At 41.0% G+C, this 20714-nt stretch overlaps 1 protein-coding gene across 3 annotated transcripts in view; it reads right to left on the bottom strand.

Moving 5' to 3' along the window:
- The window catches only part of UAP1 (UDP-N-acetylglucosamine pyrophosphorylase 1), a 30047-nt gene extending 9956 nt beyond the window's left edge, over positions 1-20091 (bottom strand). The window contains exons 1-2 of one of the 3 annotated variants that reach the window (XM_060184380.1): positions 19909-20091; positions 12066-12402 (exon numbers count right to left, since the gene is read on the bottom strand). In XM_060184380.1, the coding sequence (XP_060040363.1) occupies positions 12066-12345 (280 nt within the window). In that variant the 5' untranslated portion in view covers positions 12346-12402; positions 19909-20091. The other 2 variants (XM_060184381.1, XM_060184382.1) reach the window with 2 other exon arrangements.
- Positions 20092-20714: the final 623 nt, after the last annotated feature.

Below are 20714 nucleotides of genomic sequence, written 5' to 3'. Positions count from 1 at the left end.
AGGAGAGAGGGGCCTAAGGAGAGATTAAGTGACTGCTAATAGTTCAACAGTTTATCAGTGGAGACACCACCTCCAGTCTGCTCCACAACAAGGGGACAGCTGAAGGGAGGAAAGGACTCCCCAGAGACTCACCAAGTGCAACTCTGAGTCTCTATTGCTACTACCCTCAGAATCTGGAGCAGCAACAGGGAGGGACACCAGGGGACAGAGATCTAACTGGGAAACTCAGGAGAAGACCTATACCTCGGTGGCATAGCTGAGGGGCTGTGAAAGTCTCTTTGCATAACCACTGGATTATCTCTGCCACACCCTGCTTTATCTCTTGGTCAGGAGTCAGTGATTAAGCTAAGAAGCCTATTGACAGTTTAAAAGCCCTCAGGCTCCCATAGCCTACAGGGAAGAAAAAAAAAAGAGGCTTTTACACCACTGAGCTCCAACTCAGGGATTGAAAAAACTGTTAACTTCCACCACGGTAAAACCTTTAATTAAATTACTTAGACACAAGTCAATCCAGGCAATAGTGATCAATAATTTGAAAAGTATTGATAAAGGGAACTCATAACATAGTATATAAAATGGTTAAAACAACAAGAAAAAATATTGGAGAATTGAACCAGGACAAGAGTCCAGCTAAAAGTCCTCCAGAGGGTGAAGCACAAAACAATGAGTTCAACAGCCAAACATTAGCTAAGGAAATAATAACAGGAGTGAGTAAAGAATTTGAAAAAATTGTAATCAGAAATGCAGGAACAACAAATGAGAATATGGAAGAAAATTCTAATTATCTCATGGTTATTAGAGAGCTGAAAGCTGAAATCGCTGAGCTAAGAAGGCAACTAGCTGAACCAGCTAAAACAGTATCAGAGCAGGGCAACAAAATAGATGAACTCCAGAAAGTAGTAGAGGGCAGACAGAATAGAATCTATGAGGCTGAAGACAGAATTAGCAAGATTGAGGATGAATTAGAGACAACTAAAAAAGAAGTAAGAGATCTCAAAAAGAGATTAAGAGATGCTGAAAACAACAACAGAGTCCTATGGGATGACTTCAAAAGAAACAATATACGCATTATTGGCTTACCAGAGGAAGAAAGAGAAGGAGAGGAAGAAAGCATTCTCCAGGCCATAATAGCTGAAAACTTCTCTAGTCTAGACAACACCAAAGACATAAAGATTCAAGAAACCCAGAGGGTCCCAAACAGAATTAACCCAGACGTAAAGACACCAAGACATGTCATACTTAGAATGGAAAGGAATAAGGATAAAGAAAGGATCATCAAGGCTGCAAGAGAAAAACAAAGAGTCACCTACAAAGGAAAACCCATAAGATTAGCAGCAGACTTCTCCATACAAACACTACAGTCCAGAAGAGAATGGCAAGATATCTATCGAGTGCTCAATGAGAAAGGCTTTCAGCCAAGAATACTATATCCTGCTAGACTGTCATTCAGACTAGATAGAAGCATCAAAACCTTCTCAGACAAGCAACAGTTGAAGGAAGCAACCATCACCATGCCTGCCCTGAAAGAAGTTCTGAAAGGTCTCCTATAAACAACCAGACCACCACAAATAGGACATATATCAAAACACTCTAAAACTCTACAAGAATGGCGTTAAAATATCTTCAATCTTTGATATCAATAAATGTCAATGGCCTGAATTCACCTATTAAAAGACACAGAGTAGGAAGATGGATCAGAAAACACAACCCAACAATATGCTGTCTACAGGAAACTCACCTAACTCAACAAGACAAACACAGACTGAAAGTGAAAGGATGGAAAACTATCATACAAGCCAATGGTCCACAAAAAAGGGCAGGAGCAACTATTCTCATATCTGACATGATAGACTTTAAAATAGATAAGATTAAAAAAGATAGGAATGGACACTACTTAATGCTCAGAGGATCAGTCAATCAAGAGGACTTAACAATTATTAATATCTATGCACCCAATGAGAAGCCATCTAAATACATCAAACTTCTACTGAAAGAGCTACAGCAATATATTAACAGTAACACAATCATAGTAGGGGACGTCAACACCCCACTATCTCAACTTGACAGATCATCAGGAAGAAACTCAGTAAAGACATAAGGGAGCTAAATGAAGAGATAAACTAGAACTATTGGACATTTTCAGAGTCATTCATCCTAAGAAACTGGAATACACATTTTACTCAAATCCACATGGATCATTTTCAAGGATAGACCATATGTTAGGCCACAAAGACAGCATCAGCCAATTCAAGAGCACTGAAATCATCCCAAGCATCTTCTCAGACCACAGTGGAATTAAACTAACACTTATCAACAAAAGATTAGTAACAGTCCCAAAATGTGGAAGCTCAACAGTACACTTCTTACCAACTTCTGGGTCAAAGAGGAAATCAAGGAAGAAATCAAAATGTTTCGAGAGTTCAATGAAAATGAAGACACAAGCTATCAAAATATTTGGGACACAGCTAAAGCATTCCTAAGAGGGAAGTTCATAGCTATACAAGCACACATTAGGAAACAAGAAAAGGCACAAATAAACAGCCTGACTGCACATCTTAAAGACCTAGAAGAACAACAAAGGAATCCTAAAGCAACCAGAAGGACAGAAATCACTAAAGTTAGGGCAGAAATAAATAACATTGAGAACAGGAAAACCATACAAAAGATCAACGAAAGTAAATGTTAGTTCTTCGAAAGAGTAAACAAAATCGACAAACCTTTAGCCAGACTCACAAAACAAAAAAGGGAGAAGACCCAAATAAATCGGATAGTAAATGAAAGAGGAGAAATCACAACAGACACTGCAGAAATTCAACATATCATGCGAGGCTTCTATGACCAACTATATGCCACCAAGCTAGAGAACCTGGAAGAAATGAATGATTTTCTAGATACCTACCAACTTCCAAAACTAAGTAAAGAGGAAGTGGATAACATGAACAGGCCCATCACAGCTAATGAAATTGAAACAGTTATCAAAAATCTTCCCAAAAATAAAAGTCCTGGACCAGATGGTTTTACAAATGAATTCTACAAAACTTTCAAAGAAGAACTAATACCTCTACATTTAAAAGTCTTCCAGAAGATTGAAGACACTGGAATACTCCCTGCCAGCTTCTATGAAGCCAACATCACCCTGATACCAAAAGCAGACAGGGACACAACCAAAAAAGAAAACTACAGACAAATATCTCTGATGAACATAGATGCGAAAATATTGAACAAAATTCTAGCAAACCAGATACAGCAGTATATCAAAAAGATTGTTCATCATGACCAAGTGGGGTTTATCCCAGGCATGCAAGGTTGGTTTAATATATGTAAATCAATCAATGTGATCCACCACATCAACAAAAGCAAGACCAAAAAACATGGGTCGTATCAATAGATGCAGAGAAAGCCTTTGACAAAATACAACATCCCTTTATGATCAAAACACTACAAAAAATGGGAATAGATGGAAAATTCCTGAAGATAGTGGAGTCTATATATAGCAAACCTACAGCCAACATCATACTCAATGGTGAAAAACTGGAAGCATTTCCTCTCAGATCAGGTACTAGACAGGGCTGCCCACTATCATCATTACTATTCAACATAGTGTTGGAAGTTCTTGCCATAGCAATCAGGCAGGAGCAAGGAATTAAAGGCATCCAGATTGGAAGAGAAGAAGTCAATCTGTCCTTATTTGCAGATGACATGATAGTATACATGGAAAAACCTAAGGAATCCAGCAAGAAGCTTTTGGAAATCATCAGGCAATACAGTAATGTGTCAGGCTATAAAATTAACATTCAAAAGTTAGTGGCATTCCTCTATGCAAACACTAAGTTAGAAGAAATTGAAATCCAGAAATCAGTTCCTTTTTCTATAGCAACAAAAACAATAAAATATCTAGGAGTAAATCTAACCAAAGAAGTGAAAGACTTGTATACTGAAAATTATGAGTCACTACTCAAAGAAATTGAAAAAGACACAAAGAAGTGGAAAGATATTCCATGTTCATGGGTTGGAAGAATTAACATCATCAAAATGAATATATTACCCAGAGCCATCTACAAATTTAATGCTATCCCCATCAAGATCCCAAGCACATTTTTTAGGAGAATAGAAAAAATGCTACAAATGTTTATCTGGAACCAGAAAAGACCTAGAATTGCCAAAACAATCTTGAGAAAAAAGAACAGAACCGGAGGCATCACACTCCCAGATCTCAAACTGTATTATAGGGCCATTGTCATCAAAACTGGAACATGAATAGACACACTGACCAGTGGAATAGAATTGAGAGCCCAGAAATGAGGCCCCGTACCTATGAACATCTAATCTTTGACAAAGGGGCCCAGACTATTACATGGGGAAAGCAGAGTCTCTTCAACAAATGGTGTTGGAAACAATGGGTTGACACATGCAGAAGAATGAAACTGAATCACTGTATTTCACCAAATACAAAAGTAAATTCCAAGTGGATCAAGGACTTGGATGTTAGACCACAAACTATCAGATACTTAGAGGAAAATATTGGCAGAACTTTTTTCCGCATAAATTTTAAAGACATTTTCAATGAAACGAATCCAATTACAAGGAAGACTAAGGCAAGTATAAACCTATGGGACTACATCAAATTACAAAGCTTCTTCACAGCAAAAGAAACCACTACCCAAACCAAGAGACCCCTCACAGAATGGGAGAAGATCTTTACATGCCATACATCAGATAAGAGTTTAATAACCAACATATATAAAGAGCTTGCCAGACTCAACAACAAGACAACAAATAACCCCATCCAAAAATGGGGGGAGGACTTGGACAGAATATTCACCACAGAAGAGATCCAAAAGGCCGAGAAACACATGAAAAATTGCTCCAAGTCTCTGATTGTCAGAGAAATGCAAATCAAGACAACAATGAGATATCACTTCACTCCTGTGAGAATGTCATACATCAGAAAAGGTAACAGCAGCAAATGCTGGAGAGGGTGTGGGGTCAAAGGAACCCTCCTACACTGCTGGTGGGAATGTCAATTGGTCCAACCTCTGTGGAGAACAGTCTGGAGAACTCTCAGAAGGCTAGAAATGGACCTACCCTATGACCCTGCAATTCCTCTCCTGGGGATATATCCTAAGGAACCCAACACACCCATCCAAAAAGATCTGTGTACACATATGTTCTTGGCAGCACAATTTGTAATAGCCAAAACCTGGAAGCAACCCAGGTGTCCAACAACAGATGAGTGGCTGAGCAAGTTGTGGTATATATACACAATGGAATACTACTCAGCTGTAAAAAATGGTGACTTCACCGTTTTCAGACGATCTTGGATGGACCTTGAAAAAATCATGTTGAGTGAAATAAGTCAGAAACAGAAGGATGAATATGGGATGATCTCACTCTCAGGCCGAAGTTGAAAAACAAGATTAGAAAAGAAAACACAAGTCAAACCTGAAATGAAATTGGAGTATTACAGCAAAGTAAAAGACTCTGGGGTGGGTGGGTGGGTGGGGAGAATACAGGTCCATGAAAGATGATGATGACATAGTGGGGGTTGTACTGTTAAATGGGAATCTGGGGAATGTTATGTATGTACAAACTATTGTATTTACTGTTGAATGTAAAACATTAATTCCCCAATAAAGAAATAAATTATTAAAAATAAATAAATAAATAAAAAATAAATAAATAAAAAATAAGAGAAGTGGGAGTCAGGTGGTAGCGCAGAGGGTTAAGCGCAGGTGGCACAAAGCGCAAGGACCAGTGTAAGGATCCTGGTTCAAGCCTCAGGCTCCCCACCTGCAGGGGGGTTGCTTCACAGGTGGTGAAGCAGGTCTGCAGGTGTCTATCTTTCTCTCCCTCTGTCTTCCCCACTCTCCATTTCTCTCTGTCTATCCAACAATGACGACATCAATAACAACAACAATTACAGCAATAAAACAAGGGCAACAAAAGGAAATAAATAATTTCTAAAAAATAAATAAAAATAAAAGAAGTAGATTACCAAAAATTTCCATTGAAACTCTTAGCATCCAGGACAAGGAGAGGGGTAAACAGGAGCTTAAAAAAAAAAAAAAAAAAAACCTAGAAAATACTTTAACTCTTTAGCTATTCATTCCATTTTTACAGCCGAAATTTATAAAATTTATAGTAAATCAGTTAATTTATTTTATAAATTACCTATGTCCCTACAACATTCAGCACAAAAAAAGCAGACTAACAAGGGAAATTTCTATCTGATACTGGGGAAGTACTGTGAATTTTGTTGGGCATCTTAACAATGGCATTGTGATTATGATTAGCAAAAAAGTGTCCTAGCTTAGAGTTGTATATTGAACCATACGAACATATGACATCAAAGAAAGGGAAAGAAAAAGCATAAGTAGCAAATTTTGCTAAGTTTTTAATCAAGGTGATGTGCTTGTTAAATGGGGTTTGTTGTTGTTGTTGCTAATTTTATTTTATTTTATTTTTTCTACCAGAGCACTGTTCAGCTCTGTCTTATGATAGTATGAGGGACTGAACTTGGGACTCTGGGGCCTCAGGCATAAAAAAAAACCTCTTTGCATAACAATTATACTACCTCCTCCATACCATAATAACAAATTCTTAAGCTACAAAATTTTACGCAAACCACATTCCAATTTGAGAGAAAGTGTGTGGATAAGAAAATACTACAAAGTTATGTGTCCTGGAGCTCCACCTCCCCAGATCCTTACTCCACTAGGGAAAGAGAAAGACAGGCTGAGAATATGGATCGACCTGTCAACACCCATGTTCAGTGGGGAAACAATTACAGAAGTCAGACATCCCACCTACTGCACCCCATAACAATCCTGGGTCCATACTCCCAGAGGGATAAAGAATAGGGAAACTATCAAGGGAGGGGATTGGATACAGAGTTCTGGTGGTGGGAATTATGTGGAGTTGTGCCCCTCTTATCCTATGATCTTGTCAATAGTTCCAATTTATAAATAAAAATTTTAAAAAATAAAACACTACAAAGTAAAACAAGCATTTATCTCTTGTTTGTGTGATGTCAGACACTTGTATTTTTTTCTTTGTAATTTAGAATTTTCCAACTCTAAAATAACCATTACATTTCAAATAAAATCTCTCTAAAATAGCCATTACTTTTCAAATAAAACAGACAGACTAGAAACATTACTGCACTAGATTTCAGAATATATAGAAGAGGTAATGCGAATATACATTTTTTTCTTTTCCCTTTGTTTTTCTTTACCAGAGCACTGCTCAGCTCTGGTTTATGGTAGTGTGGGGGATTTAACCTGAGATTTTGGTAGGTGAGCACTTTGCCCCTGGGCTATTTCTCCCTCCAACAGAACCTGGGATTTTGGAGCCTCAGGCATGAAAACCTGTATGCTATCTACCCTCACTTCATTTTTTGGTTCTTGTTCTTTTCTAAATACACCATTTTCTCACCACAGTGTTAAAGAGAACTGCAAAGATCAATTTTAAAATAACTCATATGTCAAAAAAGCTAAATACTAACTAGTTTTTAGAGCATAAAATTGGAAGACTGCTTATATCCACATAATCATGTACTTCTTTTAATAATGTTTTGGTTTTTTTAATTAAGCAGACACATTTCCCCAATGTATCTTTACTTAACATAATGTTCTCTCCAAAGCTTCTACTTACTTCTTTTTCAATATGTCAGCTTTTTACTATGGAGTCTTTATAGCTTCTCTTTTATATATCATTTTCTTTTCTTTTTATTTTTTAAACCATTAGAAAGTATTTAAAAATGATTTAAAAGATTACAAGATTTAGAAGTATAGTTCTACAGCAGTCCCACCACCAAAGTTCTGTGCCCACCCCTCAAAGATAATCACCATAGTTCTTCCAAGGTCTTAGATCACATATCACTTTCTACAACTGGTGACTATCTTAAGAACTAAGCTAAAACCTCACCAATGTATCCCAGAACCACACCTCTCCAGAGCCCTACCCCACTAGGAAAAGATAGAAATAGGCTAGGGGTATGGATCAACATGTCAATGTCCATGTCCAGCTGAAAAGCAATTATAGAAGCCAGACCTTCCACCTTCTGTACCCCATAAAGAATTTTGGTCCATACTCCCAGAGAAGGATAAAGAATAGGGAAGCTTCCAATGGGGAGGATGAGACACGAAACTCTGGTCAGAACTGTGTGGAATTGTTATCTTACTCTAACAATCTTGTTAATCATTACTAAATCACTAGTAAAAAAATTTTTTTAAAAAAGAATTATGCTAAAACCAGGTTTCTCTTCAACAAGGTGTGCCATGATAGTTATGTATTTATCCTATAGAAATAATTCTCCACCATAGGTGCTCAAATGTCTTTTGTGTCAATAGTCACCAGACATGTTGGAATTACTACACAATGCTTTCTTTTCCCCATCCTAGATAGGGAAAAACTATTTTGTATACATTAGGTTCTTCCTATTTTCTGAACTGCAGCATCCCTACCAGTAATAGCAATCTCTCCCCTTTCATGATTATTATTATTGACAGTTTATTTCCTCCTCTTTTTTTTTTTAATTTTATTGGTACTTTGACAATGCTTTTCAATAATATAAGACTGGAGGGGTATAATTCTGCACCATACCCACCAATGAAGTTTTGTAATTATCCCCTCAATATCCCAACAATATCCCAACAATAACCACCAGAGTTCTCACAAACTCTTAGAGACAGTTTGGTGGGTGGGTGGGGTTGTTTTAAACCAGAGAATAGCTCAGCTCTGGCTTAAGGTGATGCCAGGAATTAAACCTGGGAGTCTCAGAGAATTATTTTTGCATTACTATTTTACTGTCTCCCCAGACCCCACTTTTTTTTCCCCTCGAAATTCACGTATCTCAATTCCCTGTATTCCACACGAGTGAAAGAAACCATCTGGTAACTGCAAGAATTTCAGTTAGAATCTGTACACACACGGCAATTTCCAGCAAAGTGAAAAAGATGTAATGTCAATTACAAAGATTCCTTCTCCACCACTATGTTTATGCCTCAAATATTGTTCTTCTGAAAGAAAGCCAAAAGGAAGTTTACTTTGCACCTTCTTGTACTTTACTTGGCTGTAACCATTCCGGATTTTAGATTAAGTAAAAAAGTCTTTCCACAGATCTAAATAAAAAGGTCAGAAAGACTCAAGTTACTCAAGGTTCTGACATGGAAAAAGCACCAGTTTTCTGTAAGATCTAATTCTAAGGCTCCAATGAAGTTGGGACACCATTATGAAAGAGATCTGCATGGTTTGGGGTTTGGAAAACAGACTTTTGAAACCAGGAAGGAGGAAAGAATGAATGAGCCTAAGTTTGAAGGGTGCCTTGTGTCACCAAAACCTTGCTCACAGCTCAGCACCAATGTCAACACTATGGAAGAAGCCAGGCTGGCGCTGTGCACACGTGCGTGCGTGCGTGTTTGTGTGTATGTGTGTGTGTGTGTAATTAGGGCTTCACTACTCTAGGCCAACTTTTCATTAGAGAGAGAGATAGAGACCATAGCACTGAATGTAAAACATTAATTCCCCAATAAAGAAATTAAAGAAAAAGACGATAGCACGAAAGCTTTTCTCAGTGTGCCACAATACTGCCATATGAGGTTCAAATCCAGTTTATGGTTTGCATACATAAAAAAGCAGGCACCCTCCTAGGTAAGTTATCTTACCTGATCACTATCAATATTTTAGATCTGGGAAGGACTGTCCTTAACGATAGCTAAGTTTTTGGGTTTTTTGGTTTTTTTTTTTTCTAAACCTTTTTATTTTAAGAAAAGATTATTTACTTTGTGAAAGAGAAACCAGAGAATTGGTTTAGTATATGCAGAGCATGGGACTGAACCGAGGACCTCAGACATGTGAGTTCTGTGCTCTGCCACTGAGCCACTTATCAATGTATTCCTACCCCCTTTTAAATCAATCAATCCTCCTATAACAATCAAATAGACAAAACTAAGTAGAACTGAACTAGTTGGGGGAGGGCTGGGACCTGCCAGTTTGGTACTCCCTGCCCCCACCCCCATAAAACAGTGCTCCTAGCTGTAGTTTGAATATCAGTAACTCTGTAAACTGTATTCTTGTAGAGAAGACTACAAGAATACAGTGGTTGTCACCTTCTTCTGTGGGTGATAGGGTATGCCTCAAAAATAGCTCTCCCCCGCCTCCACAAAAATAAAAGGGGGGGTGGTGGTTAGGACACAGATCTAGAGGATTATATCTACTATAGTACTGCATGCACTATACGTACATAATTTGTTTTGTGCTGGGTGGTAGTGTGAACAAATAAAGCAGATTTCATGAGGCTTAGGGTAATTTCTCTACAGTATTTGTCATTTTGACATTACTTTTATAAAGAAATGTTTTTTTAAAGCAGAAGACTTTAACTTGTTCACTATAGATAAGAAAATGGGGCCAGAGCAAAACTTAGCAATCGCTAAGGATGTAGGCTGAAATAGCTTCTACCTCCAGAGAAGCAGCAGATTATAAAAACCAAATCTCTTAATTATCCTTGTAAAACTATGTTTCTGCTATGTGGTCATTCTCAAAATTACTAATTACTACTGGTTATAGGACAGATATGAAGATACATTTTGAATGAAAAAGTAGTAGAAGTAATTCAGCAAATGTTTACAGACCAGTTTACAACTACAAATCCTGTTCCAAGTGCTAGTAATACAGACAGCAAGGACATAGCTGCCCTTGAGGAACTGACAATAATACTGAAGAAGACATCAAAAATTATCCCTAGAAGTCAGAATGCGAAAGCATGGACTATCTAACACCACTGCCTTGGGATGCAGAAGAAATGAGCATTGTTCAGATAGGATATGTGTAAACCTACAGAGTGTACATCTCTTAAGCATGGAGCCACTGCCTGTCACAACTCCAAGGACAACCTTAGAAGGTGACCAGTGGGCCCCAGATCAGACTATGTACTTTTGCCATTTGGGGAGCTACTCTCTTCCCTGACCACGCTTTCTAGTCTCATTCCCAACTCTGACACCATCTCCCCACACAATACATTTAGGCCCACGTGCATGTTAGCTGTCAGGCTCAAGCAAGAATTAATAGACTTGATCCTTTTGGAATATACCTAAAATACCCTTCCTAACTTTCCCAAAATGGATAACCCAAATCTCATCTGCTATATATAAAAATTTGTTCTGCTTTATATCTTAATGCTTTTTCAGCCACCAAGTTGCAGATGCTACCATGATGCCAACCTGACTTCCCTGGGCAGACAACCTCACCTAAAAGTCTTGGAACCCCACCTCTCCAGAGCCCTGCCCCACTAGGAAAAGACACAAACAGGCTGGGAGTATGGGTCAGCCTGTTAATGCCCATGTCCAGTGGAGAAGCAATTAACAGAAGCCAGACTTTCCACCTTCTGTACCCCATAATGATCCTGAGTACATGCTCCCAGAGGGATAAAGAATAGGAATGCTCCCAATGGAGGGAGTGGGCTAGAGAACTCTGATGGTGGGAACTGTGTGGAATTGTATCCCTCTTATCCCAATGGACTTGTTGTTCATTATTAAAGAGAACTCTGATGGTGGGAACTGTGTGGAATTGTATCCCTCTTATCCCAACGGACTTGTTCATTATTAAATTTAAACAAAAAGAAGAAGGTGACCAATAGCAGACAAAACAAAGGCTGCTCCAAGACTCAGAGAAGGTGGATTACTTGGTGTGATAAGATATGGGGGGCTCTGAGGGAGAAGGGAGATGCAAGAAACATGACTAGACACTGAGGTCAGGGAGGGATGGGCTTCAATTAGGTCAGTATACAGTGAAACTGAGCTTAAATTCAGAAAAAGGAATCTAGCTGAAGTCTGGAAAGTGAAGGAAAGAGACAGGAGGAAAATTAAGACTTAAATTTGAGGAAAGTCTAGAATTGGCCCCAGAAATGGGAAGGAAACAGGGACTGAGATAGGAGATTCCACAGAGGCCTGACAACACATCTCTCAAATGGGCCCCCTAGTTTAAGGGAGTCTGCGTCAGAGCCTTAGTTACAAAACCAAAGACTTCAACAGCATCAGTGTCTCTCCCAGTGACTTCAGCATGTGTACCTTCACTCTCCCACGCCTGGAGTTGGTCTTGATCCCGGGTGGCACTGCCCAACACCTCACGGGGGACAGGTTCCATCCGTGCATCTACCTTCTCTTGCTGAGAAGACTGGTTAAATCCTTCAATGGCCTTTTGGAAAAAAGAATTCAGCTCCCCAAAGTTCATGGCCTGGAGCTCTGCATAGAGTTCTCCCTGCTGGGCTTCGTCCAGTTCATTCCAGAACTGCAGAAGGTGCTCCTGCCCAGCTTGGGACAATCTGAGAGTGAGATCATTGACATTCATAGTGCTCAGGTAGCCACACTTTGTGAAGATAGGGCTCTAAGTGTTGTACCAGGAAACCTGTAAGAGAAATGAAATAAACAACAGGTCAGAATCTAAACTCTATAGACTCAAGGTTTTCCTACTAAAAATAAAAATACATAAAAAACCCTTGAGGTTCAGGTCAATGTCTGCCTTTCCCTCACACTGTGTGTGACAGAATGATCATTTGCTCTTTTTCAGCCACCAGGTTCAAGATACCATGATGCCAACCTGACTTTCCTGGGCAGACAATCCCAACATATGTCCTGAAGCCCTGCCTTCCCAGAGCTCTGCCCCACTGGGAAAAGAGAGACATCTGGGAGTATGAATCAACCTACCAACACCCATGTTCTGGGAAGCCCTGCCTTCCCAGAGCTCTGCCCCACTGGGAAAAGAGAGACAGGCTGGGAGTATGAATCGACCTACCAACACCCATGTTCAGTGGGGAAGCAACTACAGAAGCCGGGCCTTCCACCTTCTACACCCCATAATGATCCTGGGTACATACACACAGAGGGATAAAGAATAGGAAACCTTTCAAGGGAGAGGGTGGAATACAGAGTTCTGGGGGTGGGGATTGGACCCTTCTTATCCTATGGTCTTGTCAATATTTCCATTTTATAAATAAACAAATAAAAGAATGATCATTTGCACTATATACCAGGCATTGTACTTGGTACTACTGTACCTATGTGATCTCATTTTATAACAATTCTGTGACATGGGCACTATATGTATGCATATATATACATATACATATACATATACATATACATATACATATACATATCATTGCTTTACAGCTCAGGAGAGCAAAGCACAGAGGCTGGGGCATGTATGAGTGGTCAGACTCCAGGACTAACTCCTTACTATACTGTCATTCCAGACTATTCTTCTGACCACTAAAATATTACAGCTTGATATTTCAGCTGATCTTCTTTCCTTGGCATTAGATGTCCAAATGTACTATCCATTGCGCCACACAGTCACATTCCTTTTCTCCTTAAAGATGAAAATAACTACTGTATTCAGAGCACAACAAAATTTAAGGAGGTAGAACCACCTATAGTCATAGGAAGTGCAATTTATTTCACAGCATTTTCTACAGGCAAGTAATAAAAGCATGCCCTGGGGCCAGGTAAAGGCACAATTGGTTGTGTGTACACTATCATGCACAAGGATCCAGGTTCAAGCCCCCAGTCCCCATCTGCAAGGAGGAAGTTTCCCAAGTGGTGAAGCTGTGCTTCACGTGTTTCCCCTCCTCCCTCCCCCTTCCCTCTCAGTTTGACTCCACCCCAAAATAAATAAATAAATACATAAAAGCATGTCTATTCTCCTAAGAATTGAACCCTAAAGGAATACCAGAAGAAAGAATACATACAGAACAAAATCAAAAGAGTAGGAGCAAGTCATAAAAGCCAAAAGTAAAAAGAAAAAGAAAGCAAACTGCAGAACTCTAAAAAATGCAATCAAAGAGTAGGAGCAAGTCATAAAAGCAAAAAAAGAAAAGAAAAAAAGAAAGCAAATTGCAGAACTCTAAAAAAAATGAGAGTGAGGAAACATTTCATTTACTGGCCAAAGAGAAGTAAATGCCAACACACATAATCCTGTGTAGAAAGAGCTCATAGGGAAGCATGATAGAGGTGAGCATCAAAGCAGATGATACAGATAAGATTAGGAAGCACAAGGTGCACTTGTGTGGAAGGTCCCGCTGGAAGAAAACTACAGGCTCAAGCAGAATGATGAACAATAGTGCAGGGGAGAGCTAACTCATGAAAAGCTTGGTTAAGGGCACCTAAATCAAGGATACCCTGCAAAGACAGTCACACTTAGTGCTAACATTTCACCTACAAGTGGCAGTACAACTGACTGTGTTACAGACCCTGTTGATTTAATCCTCAAGTGACTCCTTAGGTCCTGTTGTTGGGGTGACAGAAGACGACTTTGAAGCACAGAGATAACTCACCCAAGGCTCTAAACTGGCAAAGTGATAGAATTGGGGTTCAAATCAGTCAAACTGACTCCTAAATCCACACTCTCACCCATTAATTTAGACTAGCTCTCAGGAGCGAGTAGAAACACATTAGTCATAACTTTATTCAGAAATATGAACACTACTGGTGTTTTTCATTCTGACTCACTTTACAGAGATGAGCTCACAGAAAATAAGATGGAGAAAGGAAGAATATGCTCAAGTTAGCTAGGTGGAGAAATCTGTAGGTCAAGCACATACTTCATTTCAAAAGATATTCTTACTTCTTATTCTGCACTGGGCATGAGGAATCAAACATTTCTTAGAAATAAGTCTAACCCACATTCACTTAAAAACAATTTTAGGAAAGATATTACTTCATTTCAAAAGATATTCTTACTTCTTATTCTGCACTGGGCATGAGGAATCAAACATTTCTTAGAAATAATTCTAACCCACATTCACTTAAAAACAATTTTAGGAAAGATATTAGCATACAACAAAGACTTGCAACTCCCTTCTTGGTATATGTGTTTTCTTTATAATATACTCTCCAAAACAGAAGTGACAGGGACTGACCTCAAGAATCTTATAAAATCTATTTCAAATGAGATTCACACATATGATTGTTACGTTCTTGATTTTTGTTTTTGGTTTAGTTAGGTATCCCTCAGGGATGGAAAAACTTCAAGAGTCTGATGAAAGATACTGAGAAAGCACTCTTTACAAGTTACCAAAGATTACTATCCAAATGAAGGTCACTACAGGAAATGAAAAGGAACTAACTGGCTGTTCCAGTTGGCTATCAGCTAATATCCTCACCATTACACCTTGTTCTTTCTTCAGTCTTTTCAACCTACTGAAGTCCCACTCATTCTAAGAGGCCTGCCTTACATAATCTAACCTAACAGGAAATCTTTGCACATTTGGGAATGCAACAGAACTAATCTTTGGATCTTTTTCTTGAGCTAAGCTGCAGGTACTTTCACTCATTAAATGGAAATGCCAAAGTTTCTTCACAAAGTTCAAAGGCATAAGTGAAATCATTTTTACAACCTATGAGAAAAAGAGGCTCAAAGAGGTTAAGTAATTTTCCCAAGGTTGCACAATGTAGCAGATGGGAAAATAGGGATAATAACCCCAACTCTAATGCCCATGACCTTTCCATGGTATAGCGAAACCTCACATAAAGCAGAAAGGGTAAGTGACTTGCTTACTAGGTAATAATCCAACCTGCAATGTCATTGCAAAAGGCGATGGTGTGTGGTCCGGGAAGTGGCGCAGTGGTAAAGCTTTGGACTCACAAGCAAAAGGTCCCAAGTTCAATCCCTGGCAGCACATGTGCCAGAGTGATATCTGATTCTTTCTCTCTCTTCCTATCTTTCTCATAAATAAATAAAATCGTTAAAAAAAAAAAAAAAAAAAAAAGAAAAAGGAAGAAAGAAAAAAGGTGATGGTGGTGGTGACCAGCAATGGGTTCTGAGTCAGAATGACTGCTTCAGATCCCAGCTCCACTACTTTGTGACATGGAGTAAATGCCTGTTCTGTGCTCCAGCGCTCCTTCTCTTTAAAATAATCTATAAAGTCAGTGATCATCTCTAAGAGGAAGAGAATGAATGGATTCGTATAGTGAAAGCACTCAGAACAGTGGCTGGTGCAGACAGATATGTTATTAGCTCCCGCTAAATAGGAACGCTGTGTGTCTGACCACTGAGGCACAGTCCCAAGCTACAGCTGGACACGGCTCTGGAAGGTGACATGAAGTTTGCCAATGAAACAAGATGTACAAGAAAATCCAGTTAGTGGAAACAGTATGAGAATGGTTCAAGTAAATAAAGGTATTCAAGGAACAAGGACATTGTCTGGGTGTAGGCAGAAGATTGACCTTTTCTCTCTGCCATTGCACTTGCTGAATGAAAGCAGATGGGCCCACAACCGCCCTTCTCACCCATTTCTATAGACAGGTTACTGCTGAGTGTTTCCTTTCGTTTACTTCATTAAAGTAACACTGGTTGATAGCATCCTGTATGTTTCAGGTATCGAGCAACATCTGCATCTACTCCATTATGCTCACCGTCACCCAAACCTAGCTTCTGGTCATTAACATACAACTGAACCCTTATTATATGGAAAACTAACAACAGACAATTTAAGAAGGAAGACCATTCACATGCCATTTAATTTTTTTTTTCTTTTTTGCCTCCAGGGTTATCACTGGGGCTCGATGCCTGCACTAAAAATCCACTGCTCCTGGTGGCTGTTTTTTCCACTTTTTTTCTTTAATTGGATAGGACAAAGAGAAATTGAGAGGGGCAGGGAAGGTAGAAAGGGAGATAAAGAAAAATATCTGCTGACCTGTTTCACCTCGTGAAGCAACCCCCTCCCGGCAGGTGGGGAGCCGGCGGCTCAAACTGGGATCCTTGTGCAGGTCCTTGCACTTTGTACTATGTGCACTTAATCCGGTGTACCACCACCTGGCCCCCTCCCATGCCATTTAACAACCACAAACACAGTAAGCAATGAGTACTTACTATCAGCCAGGTGCTGATTTAGGTGATGAGAGACCCCTGAACAAACAACCCCGTATGCACTCCCATTCCAAGGAGGTCTAGAAGACTAGGGGCTGCTGGTATGCAGGTGGATTCCCAAGAATGCTGTGCAGGATTATGTGTGTGTCAAAGGCAAAGTAAGTGGAAGATAGGATTCAAGTAAAGATGACAACTAGTCAGTGATGGTGCCAGTGAGTAAGGGGGTGACACAAGGAGAGGAGCAGCTCTCGAGGCATGTGGACAGGGGGACGGAAACAATTATTTCACTCTAGGTCACGTTATGCTTGAGGAACCTAGAAGACATTCAAATAGAAATGCCAATTAGACAGCAAACAGCCCAGTGAAAGGTTATGCTGGAACTCACTGTAAAACACTTAAGGTGTTACAATCCAGGATGTGAAGTCCTATATCAAATGAGATTGCCTGGAGAGTACAGACAAGCACAAAAGCAGGACACTAAGCCCTCGACATTTATTGGGATACTAAGCATTTCTCACTTATATAGGTTTCAAGAGATATACTGTCACTATTTTTAGTTTTTTTTTTATGTCACTAAATGAATAACAGCTGAGAAGAAATGAGTTTATATTCAACTCTTTTCCAAGGAATGAGATTTTCCCTACAGTCTCATTTATGCTCTTGCCTTTGCCCAGATTTAAGGGAATATGCCATAGTGGGAAGACCAGCAAGAACCCAAGTAACAGAAGAAGCAGAAGCCCTCCTTCTAGAGAAGGTCCTATGAAATCATTTGATTCTGTGAAAATTCTTCACAAATAGAACAACCAGCCTTTCTCACACACCCTCAGAGGGTAGTCCCAAGTGAAGAGGGTATTTTATGGCTTAATGCACCTGCAAACATATGGATAGTGACATTTTAAAATCTTATTCAAGGTTTTCCTAAAAAGTCATCAGCTGCTTTAGAAAATAGAGCTATGATGACAAGATACAAAGGGCAAGCTTTGCTACCTGGACTAGATGACAAGTTTGACACGGCAGCAATGTTTGCTTACATATATTATACATGTTCACAGGGGTAGATAGCATAATGCAAAGAGATTCTCACATCTGAGGCTCCAAAGTCCCAGATTCAATCCCCCACACCACGATAAGCAAGAGCTGAGCAGTGCTCTGGTAAAAATAAATAAATACAAATGCATATATTATACATGTTCAGAACAACCATACTTGAGTGTCTAATTTATCAATGATCCTCTTGAGGGACCTATAACCACCTCTATGGCACACAGATCATTAACATTTTATGCTTTAATTCTGACAAGAGGTGCATAAATGCACATGTGTACATAGCAGTGAGACTTTCAAAACCAGTGTCTGGAAAAGCTGAAGACCTGCTCTCAAAATGACAGCTGAACTTGAAATATGCTCCTAGTCTAACAATTCCTTGAAAAACGATGCCAAGTCTTCACTTCATCTTAGAGCTTGAAGGAATCCTGTTAGGTAAGATAAGCTAGAAAGAGAAAAGTGATTATGGGATGATCTCACTCATGAACAGAAGTTGAGAAATAGGAACAGAAAAGGGAAAAACAAAGTAGAACTTGGACTGGTTTTGGTGTGTTGCACCAAAGCAAAAGACTGGGGGTGGGAGGAGGCCACTTTCAGTGCATGATGGTGGAGGAGGACCTAGGCTGGGATGAGCGTTTTGCAGAAAATTGAGAAATTTTACCCATGTATCAACATAGTTACTGTAAACCATTAATCTCCCTAAATTAAAAAAAAAAAAATTATGTCAAAATTGGGGAAAAAAAGAACTCCTGTTATCAAATATCCCTTTACTAGAATTTCAGTATATTAAAGAAATCCAGTACTTCCTCCTTCAATCCTGGTCTCCCCTCCTGTCTTTCTGCTCCCAAATTAATCAGTAAACCATATAAAGCTTCTGGAAATTTTTAGGGCTGAGACACAAGTGTTGGGCCTTCTAAATGTTTGGCAGCAGTCTACCAGGTCAGTCTTTGTCCTGGTTAAGTGAGCCAACTCACCACTAAGGAAGGAATAAAAACTATCTTCAGTAGTCTTAGCGAACCCTTTGATCCCCACCTGAAGTCCATCAATTCAAAGCGCCACAGAATGACATATCCCTGTTATCGCTGCCACCTGATTTCCATCTCATAAGGCACGTGCAATCAACCTGGTTAAGCACTCAAGCCCCTGGTCCCCACCTGCAGGGGAAACCTTCGTAAGTGATGAAGCAGGTGTCTCTGTCTCTTTCCCTCTCTATCTTCCCCTCTCCCCTCAATTTCTGTCTCTATACAATAATATTTAAAAAAAAAAAAAAACAAAAACAAAAACGCGTGCAACAAGCAGAGCACAGGGCAGGCCTGACTGGAGACACATGCTCAGCACAGCCCTCCAGTCCACCCTAATGCTTGACCAGGAGTCCCGGGGAAAAGCAGGAATGCTACCCTCCAGGGGCAAGTAGCTTCTGTGGGGCTATCACTCCCCCACCCACGCCCCATGAGAATGTCCTCGCCTTCTGGAGCGTATTCTCAGCACTCTTGTTCTCAGGGACTCCAGACCCCAGCTCACTCCCACGAAGTACTGGCCACCATCCTCACTGCATGAGCAACTCTGCTCACCTGGCTCCAAACTGAGCACCTGGAGCTCCCTACCCCTAAGCCAACCCACCCGCTCACACTCGCTCCCCTTCTCTCTCTCAGGTGAGGAAGTCCCTAGACTCCATCCAGGTGAGCCATGTCCCTAACCCCCATCCAGGTAAGGCGGGTGCCTCCTGTCCCTGCTTAGGTAAAGCAGCCCTCCACGCCCCCACTCTGCTGGGACCGGTCCCTGGTCCCCCACTCACTCAGGTGAGACAGGCCCCAGCCCCTGAAAGAGAGGCTCCCCGATGCCACCTTTCAGGCGGCCCCCGGCTCTGACAAAGCCCCGCCGGTGGCCCCCGACGCCCAGGAGCCCGCGGCGTGTGCGCGCGGCCCGTCCGCCGTCCGGAGCGGAGTGAGGGAGCGAGGGGGGCTGCGGCGGCGGCGGCGACAGCGGCCGCGGGCTGCTCACCTCCCTCAGCCACGGCGGCTCCCTCGGTGCGGTTTCTAAGAGGCGTCTGGTGCCCGCCCCAAATATATACCCTCATCCGGGGGTCGGGCGGTGGGGCGGGCCGGAGAGTAGCCGGGACAGCGCCGGTTCCCGCCACTCCGCCCCTCGGACGCTGCGGCGAGTGGCTGCCCGCGCGGGGAGGGGCCGGAACCGCCCGCCTCACGACACGTCAGCGCCCCCGGGCGACTAGCGGACGAGGGAAGGGCGCGCTTGCGTCACTCAGGTTCTGAGCCAATGGGGACGGCGTTGGGAATCCCGCAGGCAGGCGTCGCACCCCGCAGCACGCTCGCCTGATGGGGGGGGCGAAGGGAACCTCAGGGGCGGGGAATCTTCTTACATCACTCATTTTCTGGACCAATAGGGATGCGTCGGGAATCCAGCCGGCAGATGTTCTGCCCCGCCCCTTCAAAGGTGGCCGACATTACCTGAGGGGCTGAGTAGGTGGGCGCGGCCGCGTGCAGCGGTAGGCCTCTTGATCCCGATTCGAGCCAGGCCCCCACCGTGTTGAAGGAAGCTGTTGTACTGTGTTTTTTTTCTCTCTCTTTCCCTGTCACTCTGTCTAGAAAGAAAGAAAGAAAGAAAGAATGAATGAATAAATGAATTAATTAATTAATTAATTAAAGTGGGACAGTGGCTAGCTTCTTGGAGAAAGATAAAACCAGTTCCATGGTTCACACCATTCACAAAAGTAAATACATAAGAGATCTAATAAAGCTCGGAGTGCTGTAGAATCGCAAAGAAAAAAGATTTTAATGCGGACTGGTGAG

Source organism: Erinaceus europaeus, unplaced genomic scaffold (genome assembly GCF_950295315.1).
Source record: "Erinaceus europaeus unplaced genomic scaffold, mEriEur2.1 scaffold_533, whole genome shotgun sequence".
NCBI lineage: Eukaryota > Metazoa > Chordata > Mammalia > Eulipotyphla > Erinaceidae > Erinaceus > Erinaceus europaeus.
Note: the sequence above shows the minus strand (reverse complement) of the source record. Positions and strands in the feature narration are given on the sequence as shown.